This window comes from Falco cherrug, chromosome 20 (genome assembly GCF_023634085.1).
Source record: "Falco cherrug isolate bFalChe1 chromosome 20, bFalChe1.pri, whole genome shotgun sequence".
Classification (NCBI taxonomy): Eukaryota; Metazoa; Chordata; class Aves; order Falconiformes; family Falconidae; genus Falco; species Falco cherrug.
The window spans coordinates 3445898-3466923 of record NC_073716.1 but is presented as its reverse complement, the minus strand read 5'-3'; the positions used below and the strand labels follow the sequence as shown (position 1 = coordinate 3466923).

Genomic DNA, 21026 nt, shown 5'->3' with positions numbered 1-21026 from the left:
GCCAGACCAGGCATTCTGGGGGTAAATCCCAATATTTTAGTGCTCTGAAAAGCACCCAAAGCCATCAGGACCCCCCTTGCTCACTGCTGCCAGGCCAGGGCATCCTGCAGATCCTTCTCCCAACACCCACCCCAGCTCAGCTGGCACTGGGGCAGCACCGGCAAAGCCAGCGCACCGGGCACACGTGCCCCCCGCACCAGGTATTGCTTTTGGGGCCGTTAGCAGGAGCAGTAAGTTTAGCCACGGAACTCGCTAATTTGGGATTGACAGCTGGGCCCGCACTGCCTGTTACCAGCCTCCCAGCAGGCTATTTAAACCCGATATTAATTTGTTTAATGTCATCAGCAGTTTGGTGTTACTGCAAGCCAATGTCAAGCCGAGGGGAGGTGTAAAGACCAGGAGGAGCGGGGGGCTGACAGCCACGGCTGTTCTCCTTTCCTCCAGGACAACCACAAGCCACAGGCAAATTTGGCATCTCTGACCTCCAGACAAGGACCGGCCGGACCAATATACAGCCCAGACCCCCACCCTCCACCCTCACCCCCAGCCCTGAGCGGCCCCTCGAGTTCCGCACAGCAATTTCATCCATAATCTCCCTGCTCCGGCGGGTGCTGAGTTCACCCCGGCCGGCTGGGCAGGTCCCGACTGGCATCACCACAGCTGAGAGCTGGCGTGACACGGAGGGGTGGGAGAGAGGAACGGCAGCGTGGGACGGTGCGTTTTATGGCCGAGCTTTGGAGGCCAGCTGGAGCAGAGGCTAATTGCAGGTACTGATTACAGCCCCCTGCCATTAACGCCTCCTGCCCAGCCGCAGCGGATCACTGGAATTTCCCAGCGGCGCAGCGTGGGTCCGGCAGGCACATAACTTGCTATATTTGTACGTGGACCCCGGTGTTGGCACATGGCAAAAGCACAAACCCTCCCACTGGGCCCAGAGCTGCATCACCCTCCCAGGGGCATCGCGGAGCAAAGCCCACGGCCGCTTCTTCCCACAAAAAGAATCCTCATTCCCTCCGTGGGATGGAGCTGCTGCTGCTGGGCATCTTCACCTGAGCTGCAAAAGGTGCCTGGGGGTTGGGACAACCAGCTCCACCATCCCTGCCTAAAACCTAACACCGCGGGAGGCACTAAAAAAAACCCCAAACAACCAACCCACCAAAGGCAACGAGGCAATGGGCATCACCGAGTCAGATGCTCCACACCCCGGCGCGGCCACTGCTGTTGGTTCCCCAAACTCAGGGCCCTGCCGGCAGAGCGCGGCGATGGAAGCGATGGAACCAGAGGTTTCTCTGCGAGGTGGCGAGGCTGCCTGCCCCGGCACGGCCGCAGCCCCCCCAGCGCTCCCCAGCCTGCAGCAAAGCCCAAACACGCAGAGAGGGAGCGTTCGCCTGCACCCGCCGCGGAGCCGGGCTTGCTGGGGCAAGTCGTGCCTGCAGCCCAGGCAGCTGCGGCTCCAAGGGGGGGGAGGGCAGGGAGATGGCGAGGGAGCTCGGGAAGCAGAACGGGTCCAGTTGTGACCCATCGGGCTGGGTTTGGGCACAGCGGTCCTGAACGCCGATTCACTGGGATCTTGGCAAGGACAGACTCCAGGAACCACGGCTGAGTGATTACTCTGAAACCTACCGAGGGCAGCGCTAAACTCCTCGCTGGCTGAGACACAGCCGGGACCGGCTCTCCCCAACCTTCGATTCCAAAAGCAGCCTGGCAAATTGTGACCAGAACTGAGCAATGGATAAACCAGAAGGGGAGATGGGGGGGGGGGGGGGGGGGAACCCAGCAGGCAGGCCCCCCAGCCCCAGGTCTGCTGAGCCTTCCAGAGCCTTTCTGGCTGACTTTGTTCACTGAGGATTTAGGGTATAATTTGGGGTGAAAGATGCCAGATAGGATCAAGACCGATACACCTGGAGGACCTGTATCAGTTTTCTTCTGCTCTGTAACTTGAGCCTCGTCAGAAGCAGAAGGCTCAGGTGTGGAGCAGCCGCCGGCGGTTCATCCCCACCGGGCCAGGAAGGCGGGCGCTGACCTTTCCTGCTCCTAAGTTTGTTCAGGATTAAGATAACATATTTTAAGGGCTGAATCCTGCCCCCGGGGGGTTCCCACACAAAGAGGATGGGGTTTGCAGCTTGTGTTCCCCCCTGCCACACACACACCCCCCAAACAGGGACCCCGATTGCATCAGGGCATCCTGATTTTTTTAATTAACTCTTCCTGAAGATTTCTGCTTTTATGCATCTCAAAAGAGCAAACAGGGGGAGTTAACGATGCATTTGGCTGCGGAGAGGGGTGACCCATCCCGGGGGAAGGGGGGTCATGCATCCCCCTGGCTGTTGCCCACTGCTGCCAGGAGCCCACGGCTGGGTGGGCTGGGGTTTAACCTCAGTTTTCCCCACACAGGGATGGTCTGGTCTCGTCATGTTGCTAAGAACCACGGTAACAGCCAAATGCCTCAGCTTTTCTTCTCTGTGCTGCTTTAATCTTTGCCATTTCAGGAGCAGAGAACAATATTGCCCTTTCATTAATCCCAGCTCCTGTGCAAAGGCTCAGCTGTAAACCGCGATGGAAACTTCTCCATTAAGGGCTGTTGCAGGGTAAAGCATTAAAAACATTATTTCTCCCTTATTTTAGTAAGAATCCACCTCAAAAAAGCAGCTTAACATCGCTTACACGTGTACGCTTTAAATTCTCGCCCTTTAACACCGGGGCCATGATAACCACTGCCTGTGTGTCACCGTGGAGGATGGCCACCATGTCCCCAGGTCTGGGGATGTTAAATAGGGGCTGCTCGATGGATTGTCACCCTCTGAGGGGACAGGGCTGGACGCCCGCGAGGAGCACCAAGGACAAGCAACTGCTTGAATAAAGGAACTGCCACGGGCAGGGCTGCAGGAGAGCTGGGACCTCGCTCGCTCATGGCTGCTGCCTCCCACGTTAATCATCTTTCACAGGGAGATGTCTAATTACAAAGGCATCCAGGACAGGTCTGCAAATAGGGTGGAGAAACTGGATGACCTAAAAATATTTAATTATCAGGAAAAAAGGTTGGAAACGACACCTGTAAATAGTTTCAGAGAGAGAGTAATATTTTCCATCTAATTTAGGAGGGCCCTCCTGGAAGAAAGAGGGCAGAAGATTTCACCTGCAAGCACATTTCAGCGCATGACGAAACCCTTCACACACCACTGAGCCCTGGGCACACGCGCATGGATCACAATCCTGGTGCTTTGTTTGAAATCCTGAGCTCGCCCAGCACTGCTGGGAAGGATGCCTGGAGCCCACCCCGGCACGAAGGCGCCGGGGGCTGTCAGCGCCGAGCCCACGCGGCACCTGACCTCTAATAATCAGCATCAACAGCAGCACGACAGCTTGGAAATGGGTTTTGTGGAAGGAATTTCCTTGGAAAGAGGAAGAGGTTTAGTCTCCGCTAACTGGAGAAGCTTGCACAGCCACGTGGAAGCCCATGCCCTCCGAAAGCTGCCTGAGCCCCCCGGCTGCGACCCCCAGGAGCGATGCCCAGCACATCAGCCACGGTTCGCCCCTTCGCCGGGTCTCCAGCCCTGGCATGGCTGATGCCAGAGGCAGAACCTCGGCAGCTCCGGCCACACAGCATCCGACATGGCCCAGCACTGTCACCTCCTTCCCATGGCCAAAGGCTGCCCCACACAGCAGCCAGGGCAGCTGCCTTCCTCCTCCCTCCTCCTCCTCCTGGCTGGAGGGTGAAAAGCGCTTGCCATGCTGGTTCCCCTGAGCCCTGTGCCAATTTCCAGGGGGGTCACAGGGCTCCTGAGCCCTCATATCAGCTCAGCGGGGGGTTGGCGTGGCACCCGGGTACCCAAAACCTTCTTGATTCCTAATTAGCCAGGGGATAACACTGGCTCCGGTCTCACCCACAAGGTCCACACGCAGCTCCGTGCCCCTCAGGGCGCTCCAGGGGACCTGCTGGGGACCATGTGTGGCAGCACCGTGGGGACAGGCACACGCTCTGGTGCCACGGCGCGGAGCATGCCAAGATGCTCCCGCTGACACGGCAACGGTGAAATAAATGAAACTATTACTCATAACTCTACGGCTGTAGAAAATATCAAAGGTGAACTGGAGCATTGTGTGTGAGTTTTCAAAAGGCAGCAACAACTCAGAGGCAAGAAAAAGGAAGGAAACCTCATTTAAGGCGATCGTGCAGTTAAATGCAGCCTTGCTCTAATGGACTATCACGCCTCTCATGCACTAAAAGCAGAGTGGTGGCCGCAGCCCCGGCAGGAGATGCCAAGGAAAAGCCACCGGTCCTTGTGCTAGGGGAAATCTGGCCACGCAGGAGCACACACTGGCCACTCCTGGGCAACCTGCCTGGCACACGCAGGCTTTGCACTGATCCGTTCTCAGCAACACCAGCCATCCCACGGCAAAGGGCAGGTCCCCAGCAGCAGCGTGCTGGAGCAATGCCCCACCGTGCCACAGGGTCCCTGCAGAGCCACCCGCTCGGTCACGGGCAGCAGCGGCCGTGCCTGGCCCTACACGGCCAAAACGTGGGTGCAGAGGCCAGGGTTGGGCTGAGGGAGCCCAGCACCCCGAGCACAGCTCAGCCCCCCAGCTCCTTGCCCCCTGCCCAGGCACAGACCCAACCTCTGTGGCTTGGGCTGTTGCCATTTCTCAAACAGCCAGAATCCAGTTTTCTCCCTCTGCACAACCTCGCCGCGACACCGTGGGGTTATAAAAAGGAGAGATCCACTCTGGGAAAGACGGCATAAAGCATGACGAGGGAAGATCATCTCTTCATAGAAAATTCTGTATTGCTTACGACTTACTGTCTGTGAACATAAAACAGTTTAACCAGCCAACCCTAAATCACAGTGACAGCTTTACACTACCCACAAACCTTTGCCTGCCCTTATCCAGCTCAGTCCTACCTACCTCCCCTCCCCATTTGCCTTTTTTTTTTTTTTTTTAAACCCTTACTCCCCCCCTTTTCTCCCTTCGTGCACAAGCACGCCGAGAAGCAGGCGAACCCGAGGCGCCGTGTCCCCCAGCGATGCCCAGGGTGGGAGGCACGAGCTGCACCCCCAGCCTCACTGTTCACCAAGACCCCAGACAAGCCACCCCCTGGTCACTGTCAGCCCTCCCCGGTGTCCCCCCTGCTCCGTGCAGCCCTGATGCTCTTTGGGACAGTGCCTCGGCAGCCCTCGCACGCACAGCCCGGTGCGACCCGTTTTATCCTGCACCTCTAATCCCCGATGACAGCAGCCGGCGCGGGAGCAGGACGCAGCGGGATGCTTTGCTTCTCTCCCACGCCAGAGCTGGATGGCGGCTGCTCATGGGGCCACCGAGGTCCCACGTGTCCTCACCTCACCCCAGGGATGTTTGAGGACCAAAACATCCCTCCGTGCAAGGGTGCTGGCTGGCTGCGCTCAGGGGGGCACAGCCCACCCCCTCCCGCGGGATGCGGTTGGATCTGATGCCCAGGGTGGCAGCGAGAGCCAGGAGCCGCCTGACCCCCGGAGCACCCCCAGCACTGACCCAGCACCTTGCCCCCTGAGCAGGGTTGAGCCCCCCCTGGGAAAGCCCCCCCCCCCCCCCCCCCCCCCCAGGACAGGGGTAAGTGGCCGCTAACGAGCTGAGACATGCTCATGGTGCCGCTTTTACCACTTTTTCTCCCCACTTCAAATAAATTCCAGGCTTTCCTCCTCCAAATCTGCTGAGCTGATGCTACATGGGAAACTGTGAAACATTCCGTGGCTGCATGTTTCCCGTTGCTCTTAATCCACTTCTAATTAAGATCACGTGTGAGCTAAGTGGCCATAATACAGTATTGTTGCAACTTGATAGCAAACCACATGGAGGAAAATTACAGCAAAATCCAAGATTAAGCCTATCAGGCTCCCAAAATACAGTGCTTAAGAATAACATGAGGTGACCTCCTCCTGATTTTGGGAAAAATCGCCACTGCCCGCAGCATCCCCCACATGCAGCACAGCTCAGCTGGCAATGCCCGGTGCAGAGGGCAGCCCTGCCCCCCCCCCCCCACGGCCACAGCCCCCCTGCGACCCCACGTCCACAGCACAGCATAGAATCATTTCAGTTGGAAAAGACCTTTGAGATCATCAAATCCAACCATTAACCCAGGACTGCCAAGTCCATCGCTAAACCAGATCGCTCTGCACCACGTGGTAAATACCTCCTGGGATACAGAAACACCCACACACAGTCCCACGGGGAGCAAACCCACCCCCCCAGAAGGTTCAGCCCCCCGGCACCCCAAGCTGTGACTGAAGCTGATGGTTTTCCCAGAGCCCATCCCCAGCCGCTCAGCCGGGAACGCTGCGCTGGCTGCTGCGTCTTCCCGGGGCTCAAAGCGCTAAACCCCTTTATCCCAGCTGCCAGAAATGATGGCAGCCTTTTGAAGAGGGTGATTTTAAAAGAAAGAAAGGAGCCGGGTGGGAAGCAGCACTCATAATTTAACAGGCACGTTACCGGAGGAGGAATCAGCCTTGTGGCCGAGCACAGGACTGGGTGTTCTCCCCCTGTGATGCCCCATCCTTGGCAGATGAGCTCGGCTCACACCCTCCCCCTGAGAAGCGCGTGGTGAAGGTCGGAGCCATGTCACACTCAGGGGACACTTTGGGGGCTGGCAGGGGGCCAGCAGCCCATCTCCAATAGCTGTGTGCAGCTGGCAGTCGCTGCCCAGGTCTCCCCTTCAAAATGACCCCCGGTCCCTCCCACCACCCATTCCCTCAGCTGGACATTTGCACCCTCGGCCACGACACCTCTCGCCCTCTTGGGCACGGGTCCGGTTCCCCTGAGACCCCCCCTCCCCTTGTTCCCCCTCAATACGCTGAGAAATCACAGCTTGCTCCCCTCCCCTCCCAAACACCCCCGTGGTCGCTGACACCCATGGCACAGACACCAGGCTGCCAGCGCACCTGAAGTTTATACTTGATATATATTATCTAGCTTGTTATCTTTTGGCTTTATCCCTATTTTTTTAGTTTAAGGCAAACCCCTCCTGCGGGAGGATACAGCCAGAGCATCTGCCCCAAATCCCCATTCCAAGTGGTCCGACCTCCTTTGAGCATCACAAAATAGCCTGCACCAGGCTGTGCTTGCACAAGCAACATCCAGTAGCTTCTCTGCGTCACTTTTTGGCTGAGAGTTTACATTTTAAGGATCTTCTTAGAAAAAGTGTGTCAGGAAAAAAAAAAAAAAAAAAAAAAAGAATCCCTGAAGCCTCTGGCCAGAAGTCAGGGTGCAGAGCAGAGGGGCGGTGAGCTGATGGGGAAGGCACTGCATCAAGAAAATCCTTTCAGCAAAAGTTAACAGCTAATCAATTTATATTTTTTTTTATTATTTGAAGTTACCGACTCAATAAAATCAGAGATTAATTATGATACAGTTATTAATCCATGATAAGCTGAATAGCTGGGCTTTTCAGAGGGAGAGCAAGTTAATGGGGTATTTTCAGAGGATTTAAAAAGGGAGCAGTTTTCTCCAGATTAATGGGCTGGCACAAGGGTGACGTGCCGAAGGCTCGCATGGCGCCTCTCACACAGAGCCCGCGGGCCTTGCCCCCCCCCCCCCCCCACAAAATAGCTTTTTTTGGTATAATAAGAGCATTTAGAGGAATGAAGCTTTTCTACCCATCCCCAGTGATGGGGTAGATCTCTGCCCTTCTCACCCCTCAGCAGTGGGGCTGGGGCAGGATCCCTGCTCCCCCCCGGCCCTGCCAGCTCGCAGCCCCCAGGAGCCTTGAGGGATGTCCCTGCGCCCCCCAACAGGGAAAAGACAAGTCTGGGAATAAGCAGAAGGAAGGAAAATATACAATTACACAACCACGCTTCTTCAAGTGACACCTGATCCCACCGAACATCTTTAAGACATGAAGAAAACAGTAAATTTTCCCTCCCTCCCCTCGCTGAGATTCCAGGTTATTCAAATCTGATCTGAAAAGCTATTTTTAATCATCTTTGCTTGCAGCTGAAGGGAGCAGCCGAGGCCAACAGAGCAGGAGGACTCCGTATGCTTGTCCTTCGCTAAAGTTACAGAAGCTTAAAATATGAACCCCGCGCCTGTTCGGCCACGGGGTTATCGATCAGCACCCGGGTAGACGAAGCATCTGTCACAGCTGAATATTAAAGACCCTTTAACACAGAGGGTGGCCAGGGATCTGCTGTTAGGAAGTTCAGGAGAGCCTGATGCGGTGCAACGACACCCCCGGGAGGGACATGCCCAGCTCCTGGTGGGGTGGAACAGGAGCATCCTACACCCAGCCCCTGCCAAACCCTTCCCCACTCACCCACCGCTCCTTTCCATTCCCAGCTGCTCTTTTTCCTGACACCTATAGCTATTCCAGTCAGCCGACCTTATGGTCAGGGGTCTGCTCAGCTGTGCCAAGCGCGTGAGCCCTGTGAGCGCAGCTCCTGCGCCAGCCAGACCCTTCGTTTTCCCTGCTAAATATCTCCCAAAAGTCCCTAAAGTGGGAGAGCAACAAACCACTGCAGGAATTACAGGGGAAGCCAGAAAAAACTGACTTTCACCCCCCCTGCAGCATCACTGCTGCAGCTCCCTGCGGGCTGCTGAGGCTGGTCAGGGGTGGGGGCTCCTGGCAAGGACCGACACGGAGCCGGGCACGTTCCCACCGCACCTGCCCCGGCTTCGAGGACATCCCAGCCCCGGCCCAGCTGGCGACGTGGCTGTTGCACCCCGATTAGTCCCCAATTAGACTCTAATCCTGCATGTTTGTATATTGTTTAAATCAATACACTGGATTTTATTGCAGACAAAGCGCCACCGAGCATCGCCCTGTTTATTAAAGACAATTAAAGGATTCCGTGCATAACATGAAATTGAAAAAAATTAGATTGGCACCCATTTTCTTGGTAATTAACAGCTAAAGAGCACAGACGGCAGAGAGCAGCAGGGGGAAGGCAAGAGGAGGCAGCTGAGCCCTGAGATGCTGGAGCGCACAGAGCAGGATCAGGCAGCGGCGACGCACCCACTGGACCATCCATGGTCAGACACCCCCCCCAGTTCCCCTCCTGCTGCTGGTCTCCACACCTGGGCACTGATTTCCCAGGTGATGCTCTGGGTTTCAGGCTTGTCTACCGGCAGGGTTATCCCAGCCCAGCAGAGCACGGCCGTGAACTGGTACTCCTCCTTCGGCACAACAGGCTGCAGGGACCCTCCGCTTGCATGCTGAGGACAGCTCGCCCAGGCCACCGACAGCCTGGGCGATGCCCGGGGGGTGCCAGGCTTCATTCAGTGGTGCAGCACCCCAGGACCCCCCTGCAGCCACAGCCCATCGCTTCTGTCTGGATAAACCAAATTTCACACATGGTGACCCCGTGTCTGCACCACAGGCTGTGACAGAGGAACCACTTGAGGGGAGTGGGTTCCCCCCCCAGCACCCAGAAGCAGCTCTGCCTGCTGCCAGAATCGGGGGGGGGTTGGCTGGCACCCCCCGTGCAACACAAGATAACTCCCACCGGCAGCTGCCCGCCCCTCCCCGGCTCCTGGCACAGGCTCCCATGGGGTCCCCATGTCCCCTCCTGGGGCCCATCCGCTCCGCTGCGCACCCAGCGATGCTGAAGCTGTCACACCGATTTCTCTGCTCATCTCAAACCCTTCTGCTCTGCAAACACGCACAGACAGACATTTCGGCAGCTAATTGGGGAAACCGGACTCTTTCCCTTCGCGAGGAGCCGTTATTTCAGCGCTGCGCTGCCAAGCGGGTGGGCATGGCAGCGCCTGGAGCCCCAGTGTGAGCACTGGGATGGCACTGGGCAGCCCTGGAGAGGGTCTGGGTACAGAACACCATGGGGGCATGTGGAGCAGAGGAAGACTTTGTGACATGGATTAACACCAGGGCACAGCGGGCTCTGGGTGTTTTGACCCAACGGTGCCCACCCGACCACAGCACTGGGTTTGGGGGAGAAACCTGGCAGCCCCCAGGGCTGGGAAAGGTGGTTTGAGGTGGGGTTGGGGCTGGCGTAGACCCTCCTGGCATGGGAAATGCCTAGGCAGGGTGTCCTTCCCACCGCCCCTGGCCAAGGGGGACATGAGCTGCTGTCAGCTCGGATCTGCCCGGGAAGCCGGGAGATTCCTGCTCCAAAGGCGAGAGCTTCCCGCTGCCTTTCAGTGAGATGGGAGCTGACAGGGCCCAGGGACACCAGCTCCGGCAGCCAGGCAGCACGAGCTGCTCTCTACATCCCGTGACTTTTTCGAGACACTGGTGGAAGGGCCTTTTTGGGGAGCAGTGGACAGCAAGGGTGTAAATTCCTGAAACACGCCAGCCTAGCCCATCCTGTGATGGGCAGCCCCTGAGATCATCCAGGAGGAAAAGGGAAGCAGCAAACCCTCGTCCCCTGTCCCCTGCCCTCACCAGCACTTTGTGCTGGCACTGCAGCCACTGCTCCCCATTTCAGGGTGGCACAGCTCCTTCTGCTCCTTTGCCACCAGAACAAGGAGGGGTTTTTTTTTCCATCTCCTGGCTGGGGGTGCACGAGGACACCAAGAGCAAACTGAGCTCACTTGGGCACCCTTGAAAAATCACAGGCAGTAATTAAATCACTCTTGACCCAGTTGGATTTGGACTGGCATCTGCAACAGGGAAGCATCTTTCATCTGTGGACATCCCTGTATCTAATTGTCGCCTGCGCTGCAATTCAACAGGAGACAGTGGAAATCTATGATTTGCCATGCAAGAAAATGCCTAATGAACAATAATTTGTTTTTAAGTTGGGGGGGGTGGGGGGGTGGGTGTCTTCCTGGCATAGAGCTAATAAATTGTAATGATACTGATTAGCACATCTGTTTGCCAGCTAAGCTCCTCCACAGCTTCGTTCCTCCAAATGCAAGTGATTACAGCTTTGCAGAAAATAACTGATCAGAGAAGCCAGAGGGGAAACGGGGAAGATCGAGCAGCGTCTGCGGAAGCTGCCTTTGATGTAGCTGTAGATGTCAGTGCGAGACAGAGATTCCAGCTCAGCAGAACATCCCGTCTTTGTTTAACTCAATTATTTTGTTTAATCTATTGCCTTTAAAAACACCCCCTTCTCCTGAGGCTGCCCCAGCGCTGACACGCTATCAGCCCCATGTCAGCCTGCCCGCTCTGTGGGTTGTGCTGGGCTGAGCCCATCACCAGAGCTGGCATCTTGGCCAGGAGCTGCCTGAGAAGGTGCTCCCAAAGGTGCTGGTTTGGCAGGTGAAGGGCTCCAAGAGGAGTGTGATGGGTCCCCCCAGCACCCAGCTTCGCCCAAGCAACCGTCACCCTCCCACCCACGCTGCAGCCCAGGCACCTTTCCAGCCTTGTCCTGAGCTCCCCTGGGCAAGGCAGAAAGGGCTGGTCCCCTCTCGGCAGCTGTGGATGGCTGGGGTGGGGGGTGGGGGCTCAGCCCCTCTCCCAGCACTGGTGACACGGGGCTGGGTGGCACCGAGCAGCCACAGTGCCATCGGTGTGACCGGCGCAAAGGGGACATGGGCGTCGTGTCAGCCGGTTCCCAGCCCTAATTTGTGATTGGCGGCCACGTGCCCCCCAAGCTCATCCCTCAGGAGGCCGGGAAAGGCTCCCCGTGACAAAGCTGGAAATGACATTTTTAACCAAAAGCGTGGGGGAGAAGGTCGGCTCCGGAGGAGCAGGGCAGGCTGTGGCAGGAGCAGCATCCTGCATGGGCGCAGCTTCCCCACTGCTGCGGTGGGGGCAGGAGGGGTGGGCAGCCGAGGGGAGCAGATGCCGCCTGCGATTTCCCCACATAAGCAAATTGCAGCCCTGCACAAGCAGAAGCTGACTTCACCTTGAACGCCAGAGCAAAGCGTGCGTGAGGCTGCCAGCGCAGCAAAGCCCCGAGGGCTCTGGCTGTCTGCTGGAGCCCTGGACGCTGGCAGAGGTCAGGGATGATGCAGAAGTACAAAGAGCATACTTGTATGCTCTGAGATTCTTTGGCTCGGTAGGGAACACATCCCTGGACAGCCTCCCATCGAGCCACAACCGGGTCCAGGGGGAGAATCTGGAAGTTGCAGGCTGGAATTTATGAGCCCTGTTCCCATTAAAATAGCAAGCAATATTTCCATCTGTCAGTAAAGGAGGATAAACAGAGCCGCTCATTTGCATATCCCAGGCCCTGCTCAAACCAAACCACCACCAGGGAGGGCAGGAGTTGGCATTCAGACGACCACTGCCATGCTAGGAATTTATGGCTCCAGCCTGCCCCGTCTCTAGCAAGAGCAGGAGCAGGTATTTATACAGGCTGATCCCCAGGGGTCTGCCAAGGCCAGGGCACTGCGGCCAGGGCAGTGGCAGCACCCGCAGCGCCCGGCTGCCCACCCTCTTGGTGTGCTGGGGACAAGCATCCTCCTGACCCGCCTGCGAGCCAGGTCCTGCCACCACTGACCTGAGGAAACTCAGTGTTCAGCGAGATGGAAAATGCTGGAGGGGAGCACGGGTCCAAGTTCGCATCCAGGACCCTGCACCCCCCCCCCCGCAGATGCGCCAGGAGCCACCAGTGAGCCCAGCAGCGAAGGCACCGGCACCGAGCTGGGCCACCCTGGTACCCAGTGAGCATGGTGTGTGTGGGACACGCTGCTGCGATCACCCACCCCCCTAACCAGGGCTGGGGGGAGGGGGCAGACACTGCAGGTTTTACCACCCTGCAACCCGCTGCTGCTTTGCTGTTTGCAAAAGCCTTGCAGATTTGTTTGCCAGCCCTTCTGATGTTATTAAACAAACATTGCCTGACAAAATTGGCACCGGACTCCAACCCCCCACGGCTCTTCAGCAGAGCAGGATAGCACGCCAGGGGGCTGCCGGGCGCAGGGGGCTCGGGAGTGATGGGTCAGCACCAAACACGCCAGGTTTTAAAGAATTCCAGCACATTCCTGCCCTTTCCCTATCCGTCAACTCCTTGTTATCCTCACACCAGATAAAGGCATCAATTAACTACAAAGTGCTTTGGAGACCTCAGCTCATTGATCCCACCTGTAATTGGTCTGTCAGGAAAGGAGGGCAGCTGCCAAGCTGGCTGCCCAGTGCAGCTCGAGGGGGCTGTGCCCGGACCCCCTGTGACCCCTGCTCCCTGCAGAGCAGCCGCAGGGTGCGCAGCCAGCAACACCCTCCTCAAATGCAGCAGGGTCTGGGGGAAGCACTGGCCCCTGGCCCCCCAGGGGACACCAGCTCCGGGCACAGGTGTCCTCACCAGCCTCAGGAAGGAGCAATTCCCTGGATTTGCTGCTTAACCCCACACAAACCCTCGCAGCCAAGCGGCTCGGGCAGAGCTGGTCAACCGTTGTTGCAGGGTGACGTTTCTGGGCACATTTCCCTGCTTTTATTCAAGAGAAAATCTGCTGCAGTCAGCTGTACGGGGCCCAGCCAGGTGAAGGCTAACAGATTGCACAGAGGGCAAGCGAGTCCTTGCCCTCGCACGAGCTCCCACCTGGCGGCACAGCGCCCGCCGTGCACCAGCATCCCTGCGGTGGCTGGCAGGTGAGGGGCTGGGACCACCCACCCAACCCCGGGGACAAGCACCAGCCCTTCTCGCCTGCTCGGAAAGTGCCCCCAAGAACTAAGGGGAGGAAGGCAGAGACTCGGTTAGTTGGCTCAGCGCAACACGGATCCCCTCGGTGCTTTTCAGCAGAGTTCTCCTTGCTCACGCTGCAGCCTGACAACTAGTCAACACGCGGCTCTGCACCTCCCGGAGCTGCAAACATGGAGTGGACGTCGAGCCCGCCTGGAGGGATGATGCTGGGCTGCTCTCTTGCCAGCCATAACACAGCTGAGGTGTTTTATAATAATTAGATGATTAACAGGAGCTCCACTGCCCAAAGGAGAAACCATCCACAACTTGCAGCAGCCCCGGAGCGTTACACCCCCAGCATCGCATCGTGTGGATGATCAGCAAGTAACACAGGCCACTGAGCGTGTCACCCCCGGGAGCTCAGACACTTAGGGGCATCCCAAAACCCACACTTGTGCCTCCTGATGATGCAGTGCCCGAGGTCCAGCGCACTCAGCCCATCACCTAAACGCTTGGTGAAAGAAAACCACCGACCTTAAAACATCTTGTCAAGGGCAAGCACGGAGCTGTCTCGGCTGCCACTTCTGCTAAGTGGCTTTTGTGATAAACATCAGTCTCTAAAAGGAAAACAAAACCTGCCCTTGTTGCAACACTGGTGCTTTCCTTCTCACTGGAACAGATCGACCCTGTTAAACACACGGACCCCAGGCGGCGCAGCTTGTCTGATTTGTGTAAGGCCCTTCAAGCGTCAGTGTCGCAGCAGACAATATCCCAGCGCTCGCCGGGACCTCAGCGAGCTGAGGGCTGGCAACAGCTCCCCTTGCACAACGGACCCAGGGCCGTGACCCCCCCCTGTGCAAACACACCATGGGAGCCCTCCCCTTGCAAAGCAGCAAGATTCCCACCCCCCACCAGCACAACAGGACAATTTGCCAAGGACATTACATGTCAAAGGGCCAGTGGGACCCACAGAGCTACGTAGCGCTGCAGTACCTGAGCACAGGGCACGGCAGGTCAACAGGGGTTGCCAGTGCTGAGCACCTCAACAGAAAAACAGAGATGAAGTTTCAGAAGATCATACTTTCCAACAAAACTCCAACCATATTTGAAAACGTCACTTGAGAGCTTTTGAGAAGTCCATCCGTAACCCTCAGCACCAAAATCTAAGCAGCATTTCAAGACAACAACAGCCAAACTCAGCACAGCTCCAGGAGATGTGCACGGCAGGAGGCACAGAGTCAAGATGGCACCTGGAAGCAGGTAGCCAGTAACCCAGAAGCCGACAGCCACTCCACCCTTGGATGCGCTCATCCCAGCTGCACGAGTCATCTACAGAAACCCAAGAAGATGCTCACGAAGACGCAAAGTACCAGCGACTGCCTTTGCCCATGGACAGGACCCCCATGTGTCCAGCCATCCAGCGCAGCAGAGTGGGCTCTCAGGCTCCTGGGACGCCCCTGGAGCTCAGGCAGCCCAGCGAGTGACGATGCCAAGGACACAGCACAGCGTTCCTGAGCATCCCACGAATCCAGCACACCAAGCCCAGCGAGGAGCTATCCCGGAGCGAGGGCAGCCTTTGGGCAACCTTGACCTGATGGATGGGCTCCTACCTTGGGCTGCCGGCATCTTCCCCTTGTTGAGCTGCTTGAGGCGCTTCTGGTGGGACTTGCCGTTGTAGTGGATCTGTGCCTGAGCGGCTGAGTTGAGCTGGATGTTGCAGACGTCGCAAAGCTGTGAACGACTGGTGCTTCTTCTCCCGCTTCAGGCGCTGCTCGGGCTGGCTCGGCGGGCAGCTGGCCGCCTCCACCAGCCGTACCCCGTTCTCGGGGTTGTGGGATGGGCTCAGGGGGCGCTTCATGCCTGCGGGAGGAAGGACAGACCCGCCGTGAGGACAGAAGGATGGGGAGAGGGGCCAGGCGAGGCAGGAAAACCCAGCAGAGGTCCCACACCTGCGTGGTGCCCAGGCCGCCTGCAGCTGGGGGGACTCCCTGAGCAAGAGCAACAGCGGTTGCATCCGTGCGAGGAGTTGCGTTAGGCAAGACAACATGAGCAGCAGATTTCTAGGAGGAGCTGGAGCAGGGAATAACCCACTTCTTCCAGGTTTCTAGCACCAGGCGACACTCCTCGTGCCAGTTAAAAGTCTTTCTGTGCACTCCGGGACAGCACCGTCAGTTGACCCAGGGCAGAGCTGGGATGGTAACCAACTCTGGGGACAAGAAATTCAACTGGAAGGAGCTGCATGCTGCCTGGTGTCCCCAGGAGGACTGCCACCGGCACCTCAAGCCCTTGCTCACCCACTTTAAGGGGGTGCCTGTCCCAGATGCTGGGCTCTGTGGGACGGACTGGCACAGGGAGCTCAAGCCCCAGACCCCAGACAGGGACACCACATGGAAGAGCAGCCCACGGAGGGGCTGGGGTCAGCCAGGGACAGCCCTCACCTCACAGACACACTGTCCCCACTGCCCGACCCCAAACTGGGAGCTGGTGGGACATCCAGAACTGAGCCTCAGAGAGGCACGAAGGTCACCCGAGCCCGGCGATCCAGTTACCACCTTGGAGCTGGCAGCTGCTGCTTACAAATACACCCAGGCACGCTGCGCCGAGACACCCCGAGGGGCCAAGAGTGGGGGACCAGGGTGTCTGCGGGTGGTCAGAGAGGCCCCAAAGGTGCCCTGGGTGTCCCTGGCATCCTCAGGAAGGGCTGCACAGGCACAGCTCGGGGTTCACCTGTGCACCCCTCAGCCATCAGGGACCAGACCAGAGGCTTTGGTTTGTGCAATAGGCAGCCTGAAATGCCGCTGCCATCCCTGCCTGGTTTGGTGGGCTACCATCCTGGAGACCCTCACTCAGCAGCCCCAGCCCACTGTTCCTGCCGGGGGGATCCCTGCGCATCCCCTTGGACACAGCTGGTGTCCCCCAGTCCTGCTCCCACCGTGCACCCAGCCCTCCCCACCCATCCCCGTACACGCACCCACAGGCTCCACTGGGGATGAGTCTAATTTCTCCCCCAAGACGACCCTTGAGCGCCCCAAGAAGTGCCCCTTGGGTCCCCAGCAGCCAGCCCGGCGGGGGGCAGGGGAGTGTTCTGGGGGGCTGCCCACCCATGGCGGGGGTCAGGGGAGTGTTCCAGGGGGCTGCCCACCCATGGCGGGGGGCAGGGGAGTGTTCCGGGGGGAGGGGTCTGCCCACCCATGGCATGGGGCAGGGGGATGTTCTGGGGGTCTGCCCACCCATGGCGGGGGGCAGGGGGGCGTCCGGGGGTGCTGACCCCCCACCCCTCACCCAGCACCCACGGGGAGCACGCAGAGCCACCCAGCTGGGTGCCGGGACCCCCGGGGGGCGCCCGGCTGCTCTCCAGGCGCTGCAGCCCCGGCCGCGGCCCCGCGGGGGCGCAGACGTTCCACGCGTGGGGGCCCACGGCAGCGCGGGCCGGGATGCGGGGGGCGCGGGTACCCCCCACCCTGCGGAAGCGGGGCGCACCAGTCCTCAGCGGGTTCGGGCGTTCTCAAGGCACCGGTCTCACCTTGCTCTTCCCAGCTCCCCGGAGCAAGCATCTCCCCTCATCTTTTAGCAAATTTTAAATTTCCTTTTTAAATTTTAAAATGAAATTTTTGCAAAAAGTAACGGAAGGTTTTTCCACGAGCTGTTTAGTTGAGCTGGAGGCAAAAGCCAGGACTCACAGGGATGGACGGGGACCCAGGCTGTGCTCCCCGACACTACTGGCTGGTACACGGAGCCAGCCCGGTGTCACCCCAGGGGATCCCAGCACCCCGGTGCCACTATCCCCTGCAGGAATTATGATCATTTTTGCTCAGGGAGGGGGAGTCGCATGCAGGGATGGACCAGGACCCACACAACGTGCTCCAACCCTGAAGCCAGTTGCGCATCGGGCAGAAGGTTGGACCAACCAACATCCCTTCCAACCTTGATTACTCCACGATCATTTGCAATAAGGTCCTTAAACTCCTGCTTCACCAATTAAAATACTAAGCAGCGTAACTAAATGAAACTTTACATTAAAAGTAAGTACAACTACTTTTTGGCAGAAGGATTTAGGAGCCTGAAGGTCACGTGCAGCCCGCTGGTACCCATCAATCCTGGACTCTCTCTAGAGACCTCAGGATTTTTCCTGAAGCTCCAGCTTCACCTTCCAATGAAAATGAAAGGGAACTCATAGCCCTTGTGCTTGAGACAGGTGAAAAAAGCACAGCCCAACCCTGAAAGGCTCACCTTCCCCATAAATTTTATTTACAAAATCAGAAGTTTTTCAAATTATATCTCCTGGATTCAGCACGCATGGGGCTGGCACAGCTGCCCCGCACCCAGAGCAAAGACTCCAGCCTCCAACCGAGCCACATCAGCTGTGGCCATTCCCCAAAAGTCACAGCGATCGATGCACGATCACACTCGGACGGGCAGGGAGCCCTGTGGGACCATGGGGAGAGGGCTGTTACCAGAATAACCATTAGCCGAGCAGCCGGAAAGCAGATGTGGGAGACTATCAGCATCAGGAATGTGAAACGCTGGTGGGGACACGCCAGCAGAGGCAGGTCCCCGGGTGCCCTTGGCATCCTCCCCCTCCCTGGGTATTTTTAATGCAATTACATCCCGGGAGGCAGAGCTAAAATTGGAATATTATGTGGACAAAGTATCCCAAAAGTCTCCCTTGTCTTAAAAAAAAAAAAAAAAAAAAAAAAAAAAAAAAGGGGGCGGGGGGGAATTGCTGCTGCTGCTTTGATTAGACAGTGGCTCCCTGTCCCGGCTCTCATTGCAGTGTTTAAAAGGTCTGTCCTAATTGCATGCACGCTTGTCTCATTCACTTAATTTCTGCTGCGCCTGTTCTGCTTCTCAGGTGTCAGCACCATAAATTCGGTGACTTCTGGCTGGGACAGGTCCCTGACGGCATGAGGGCCTGCGGCTCCCCGACTGGTGGCTCCTTTGGGGCAGATTTTGCCTTTTCTGCAAGGCATTGAGGATCTTTTGGGGGGCTAACAGCCCCTTTCACAGGAGGGAAACTGAGGTACGGTGAAGGTTAAGTGACACCCCCACAGCCCCAGGGTGACTCAGGGGCTCTGAGCCAAACCCAAAACGAAGCACAGGGTCAGCACATCCCAGTTCCACCACCTTATCCCACCCCGGGGCCAATGAAGCCAAGGTTTTATCTTCTCCATGGAGGACCATCAGCAACCTCATCTTTTGGGTGGTCTTCCCAAGGGACACAGGGCTCCACTGGGATGGGGGGCCGAGCTGCCCACTCACCCACCTCTACCCAGGCTGATCAGCATCAGTGACACCCCAACAGACCTGCGATGCCCCCCCTGCTATCCACACGTTTTGCTGCCCTTTGCTCGGAGCCACCAAGGGCTGTGCCGGCCCCACCGGGGCAAAAGGCTCCTGCCGGGTGCGAAAAGCTCCCTGACAGATGTCCAAATCTCTCTGAAATAAAAGAAGGTCAGAGCGGCTTGGGTGTCACCGCGGTGGCGAGCGCTGCGTCAAAGCACCCGTCCTCCCACCACATGGCATTTCCAGAACACGCTGCCCACCCGGCATGGTGAGCCCCCAGCCCGTCCCCCGCCAGACACTGGTCCTCAGCCCAGGTCACCCTGCCCGCAGCACGCCGAGTCCAGGGGAGCTTTTCCCCTCTAGTCCTTGCTGCTTTTATTGCTCATGATCACTTGGAATAACAAATCGATTCTATTGCCATCCCCTCGTCCCCTGTCACTCCCAGCAGCCGGGGCAGTGTCCCCAGCACAGCGGGCAGACGGGTCTGCACAGCAAGTTTGTAATTCTAAGGTCACTTTTATACTCTTGTATAGTAGCCCATAACCTTGCGTCTCTCCCTCTCTTTCTTTCTTTAATAACACCATAAACATGTTGCAACAGGCTGTAAAGTGCTGACAAATGTTAGAATTTAAAATCCAGGTGTTAAATATCTGATATAAGAAACGCTCTGGTTTATAAAGGGTGCAGGATGGCCTCCGATCCAGGGAGCATATCCATGTGGGTGGAAGGGATGCAGCAGTTGGGCTCTGCCGGGTGAGGACACACGACTTCATCTGCTCCAGGACCTTTGCAGCCACCACTCCCTTTGCCGACCGCCGCAGTCCAGCCCCCCCATGGACCACACTTCCCCACCAAAAGTGATTTCTCCTCCCAGGAGCCAGGCCGGATTCATTTGCACCAGCAGCCCAGGCTGCAGGACCCTGTCCCAGTATTGGTGCTGGTCCCAGGGATGCTGCACCCCCGGGTGCCGGTGTAACGCTTGAGCTGAAGCCCAAATTAATTTTAGCCCCTGGAGAACCTTGTCTGGTTGCCTGAGCACCCGGGGCCTTGCCCTGTCCTTGGTGCGCACCCGGCAATGAGATCCCATTTCCCAAGACGCCGGCACCTCCAGGCACTCTTCGCAGGAAGCCAGCTTGCCCTGCCCCGTGGTCCCCTCTGCGGGGGACACCCTTTTGCTGCGTGTGGCCAGCAGCTGAGCTTTTGCAGCAGCCCCACGCTGGGACATCCTTTACTTGGGCTCCTAAACGCCAACCAAACTCTTGTGAGACTGCAGGCACCATGCTGCCACGCGCCTGCCCACGCACCGTGCTGACGCAGCATCCCTCACCTCTGCAGCCAGGCAGGGTCAAGCCTCGGTGAGCCCCTGGGCTGTGTGGGTGGACCAAAGAGTGGCCTGTGCCACACTTGGCCACCTTCTGCCCAGCGGCTCTGCCAGGAGCTTGTGGGCGACAGCAGCTCCCGACGCCGGCAGGGAGGAGCAAGGGGGATTAGCGGAGGCGATGCCAGCAGACATCTGCAGCGTGCTGACACATTTACACACCCTCAGCCTGCAAAGGAGGAGTTGGAGCTCAGGGCATGTGGCAGAGGTCTTGCAGTCACCCACCCTCCATGCTGTGTCCCCCAGAATCTCCAAACAGCTGATTTTTAGCAGAGGGAATAGGCTTGCACCCAGAAAAGCAGTGGGATGGGCATGAGCTAAGCCACCAGGATAGCAGGGTTCTGGCTAAGCTACAAAATCCCGATGAGAGCGCAGGTTCGGTGCATGCTGGGTCCTTTGCCTCAATTCTGATGCTCCATAATCTGGATAACACAAGGACAGACCCAGCGAGGCCATCCCGGGGTGCAGGGAGTGCGGTTAAACACAGCCCGGCCAGAGGTTTCCCCACTGATGCAGCCCGAGCATCTGCCCAGGGATGTTCTCCCAGTCCCACCCCAGCAGGGACCCTCAGGCTCCCTCCTGCCATCGGCACCAATTTGCACCCCATGGGCATTTTATTTGGCTTGAACAAAACAGAGTCAACACGCGGGGCCAGAACCACCACGCAACTAAAACCGCCTTCGCTGCGGAGTCGGAGCAGCATCAACATTCCTGATCTGAAGATCCCGTATTCCACAATATAGAACTGGGGCAACAGCCACCTGAACCTAAAGTCTGGATGAATTTGCCAAGAGAGAAATCTAAGAAACCTTAAAAAAAAAAAAAGTAATCTGATTTGAGTTCACATGATTTCATAACACGGAATCCGCTTT

General features: G+C 57.6%; 1 protein-coding gene across 1 annotated transcript in view; it reads right to left on the bottom strand.

Annotated features, from left to right (window-relative positions):
* Positions 1–21026, bottom strand: part of ZNF385C (zinc finger protein 385C) — an 80916-nt gene that overhangs the window by 38198 nt on the left and 21692 nt on the right. The window contains 2 exon segments of the mRNA XM_055697344.1: positions 15104–15224; positions 15226–15353. Coding sequence (XP_055553319.1) covers positions 15104–15224; positions 15226–15353 — 249 coding nt within the window.